Raw genomic sequence first — 3,089 nt, 5'->3', positions numbered from 1 at the left:
AAATAAAAAAAAAAAAAAAAAAAAAGTTGTGAAGATCACCATAATGGAAAAAGAAAATGTTTAAGAATCGTAACCTTTTGTTAGTCACAGAGCTTATTTTCTGCAATAATCCAAAAGCCAATGGAAAAGTTGAGCTTTGAATGCAGGGAGTTTTATTTGGTGCCCCTACATTTTTTTCAAGCAAGTGTAACTACTGCTCCCAACCACAAGGTGGCCTCAGTGTCTGTGACATGGGACACGTGCTGTTTTTTTGTATGTAATGAACACAGTTCTGCTGCTGTCTTTGACTCTAACAGCATATGAACTAGAGGTCGACCGATAGTGGATTTTGCCGATACCGATAGCTAGGTTGGACCACACTGGCCGATACCGATTAATTAACCGATTGTTTTTAAAATGGATACGGAACAAAAACTAAAATAATGCTTTATTAACAAAAAAAAAACAGTACTGAACCATACTAGTAGTAGTAGTAGTAGTAGTAGTAATAAAAATTTTGAAATTAACACACTCTAACAAGGAACAATACTTTCATTACACAGCTTTCATTAATCTTAATGTTACAAATGGACTCTTATTTTAAAGTGTTACCATTTCATTTCAACAGTCATGCTTAAAGATGCACATCTTTAAATATATACACAAAGGCCATAGCATTAAAATTATATACATATGGATATTGTATGTATACTCTCACACTTTAACTGCTTCTATGCTTGAAAACTTGATTATCTAATCAAAATAAAAGCGCAGCGCTGAGTCTAGGAGAACTCACCGGTGTCACACACACTCCGGACGCGTCGCGTTCAACTCGAGCAGTGGTCTAAAACAGTTTATTTAATCACCAAACGGACACAAGTTTACTTCAAGAATGAACGAACAATGAGGCATAGATGAGTTTGAAGTTCGGTGTTTAAAAAACGGAGCAAATGGAAAGAGAAAGCGTGATCTATATTATAGCTCTATAAATGAAGCATTAACAACAATTAGGGACAAATATAATGTAATTTAATGGAAAACTATGTGAATGGCGCTCTGTGGCGCGGCAGGATTTTCTGTCGGCTGCAATTTAATCCGCGTCTGAAATTTCCCCTCTGTTCAGCATGCAGTATCACGTGTCTAAACAAATAGCACGTGCTGTCAGTGATTTCAACCACTAGAAGCCGCTCTTGTACTGTATAATGACAGCAGACCCTTCTCAGCCGTTCCAGCAACGGACGCAACCCGGAAAACTATCGGCATGGATTTTTGCCGATAACCGATAGTTCCAGCAAAAAACTATCGGTGCCGATTAATCAGCAAAACAGATACATCGGTCGACCTCTAATATGAACCCAAAGCAAAGGTTGTGTTTGAAATTCAAACACTATTGAACTAAAAGCACTCCTGTTTGCTTACTAAACTGAACCCAAGTCTTAATTGTATTGTATAATGCATACTGTACACAGGTGCTGTATTTACTATGTATTTTATTTGTAAGAGTGAATCTCACAAAACCCGTCAAACCATGTCTGGATTATATTTTACCCCAAAGTCAAAAGAAAAATAAAAGTTGTTATGAAAATCAAGTGCATTTTAGGACAATTAAGATTTTGTGTTACATTGTTTTCAATTAATGTAGTTATTACACTACAAAAATATATTTGACCAGTTTTAAATTATAACAACCTATGAAATCTAATCCTAAAAATATTTTTTTATTTTTTTTCTACATTGAAAATTTAGAACAATTAAAAATAATATTACAGTAAATTTCTACAGTAATTAGTAAAAAGGACTAGGATTACATGAAAGAAAAAAGCATTACATTAATATACTTATTACACTACAAAAATTATACATTTGAGAAAAAAACTCTAAAAAAAACTTTTTAAAAAACTATATATAAAACTACAAAAATTAACAAGTTTTATATTATCTCAATTCATGAAATATTAATGTTCCTTTTAAAAAAATATGTTTTTGTGTGTGTGTGTGTTTTGAGATTCACATGTAATTGGCTTCGTAGCAACAAAGGTTTTAATCAATTCTAATCAGGAGTATCAGTTACAGGAAACACCTGATGTGACTCAAAGTCTCCAAACTCTGTTGTGTCCGATTCTGAATTGTGAAAATCCCAGATCAAGCGTGAGTTGGTTACGTAGCAACAGCTGACAGATCGTCTCACTCTCAGTGATAATGAATATTTCAGGTGTGACAGGTTAACACGTACAGCCCGAGGACTCAAAAACTGTGTCAAAGGTGAAGGTGATCAGATTTCATTCAGGGGGAAAAACGTTCAAGGGAACATTCTCGCTTCACAATAAAACATCACGGTGACTAAACATTTAGTTTTCTTCACATCCATTATACAGCATCACTTCCGAAGGTTAGTAATTAGGTCATTTTCAGCCGTTTGTTGATGTTCAATGCATTATAATTTTGATATTTACATCCCCTGCAGTGACTCCTCCTACATGAGCTTTAAATCGGCAGGTTAATTAGGGGTCTGCTCAACAGGAAATGAGCTCACAGACTCACCATTGATGTCACCACCAGCGCAGGAAAGAAGCCCATGGTCAAATAAAACGCCAGCTCCACTAACTTATACCTGCACAAACACACAAAACACTTGTACTTGATTTGGACTTTTCAATGCAAAATAATTGTGCTTACCTTAAATAAATCACAAGTGGCCTAGTTGTACATTCAACAAAAAAATAATTAAACACTTTGTGCATGTTGATTATCAGTCTTGCCCATAATTAAGGTGTTGCACATAACACTTTTAATCATTTAAAAAAAAAAATACTTTAATATTCTGTATATTAATAATAATAATCATTTTATAAAAAATAACCAATTAATAATTTATAATTTTATTAATAATAACAAATAATACAAATGATAATTTTAATATTTGATGTATTTAAATGCACGTGTCCTCTCTTGGGTGGCTGTACTGTACGTGACTGAGACTTTCAAATTCAACATAATTGCGGTTACTTCACCAGTAATCAAAAGCAGCCTAGTTGTACATTCAACAAAATAAACACATTGCATGTGTTAAAGGGTTAGTTCACCCAAAAATGAAAATTAGGCTGTGTTTT

The 3,089-nt window shown here is 33.8% G+C and overlaps 1 protein-coding gene across 2 annotated transcripts in view; it reads right to left on the bottom strand.

The window, feature by feature from the left end:
- LOC107696363 (monocyte to macrophage differentiation factor-like) overlaps positions 1–3,089 on the bottom strand; it is a 30,261-nt gene that overhangs the window by 1,793 nt on the left and 25,379 nt on the right. For both annotated transcript variants that reach the window (XM_016496662.1, XM_016496661.1), the window contains exon 6: positions 2,521–2,590. In XM_016496662.1, coding sequence (XP_016352148.1) covers positions 2,521–2,590 — 70 coding nt within the window. The remainder of the gene's footprint in view (positions 1–2,520; positions 2,591–3,089) is intronic.

Source organism: Sinocyclocheilus anshuiensis, unplaced genomic scaffold (assembly GCF_001515605.1).
Source record: "Sinocyclocheilus anshuiensis isolate Anshui unplaced genomic scaffold, SAMN03320099.WGS_v1.1 scaffold62, whole genome shotgun sequence".
NCBI classification, from domain to species: domain Eukaryota; kingdom Metazoa; phylum Chordata; class Actinopteri; order Cypriniformes; family Cyprinidae; genus Sinocyclocheilus; species Sinocyclocheilus anshuiensis.
This window is presented reverse-complemented; position numbering and strand designations above follow the sequence as displayed.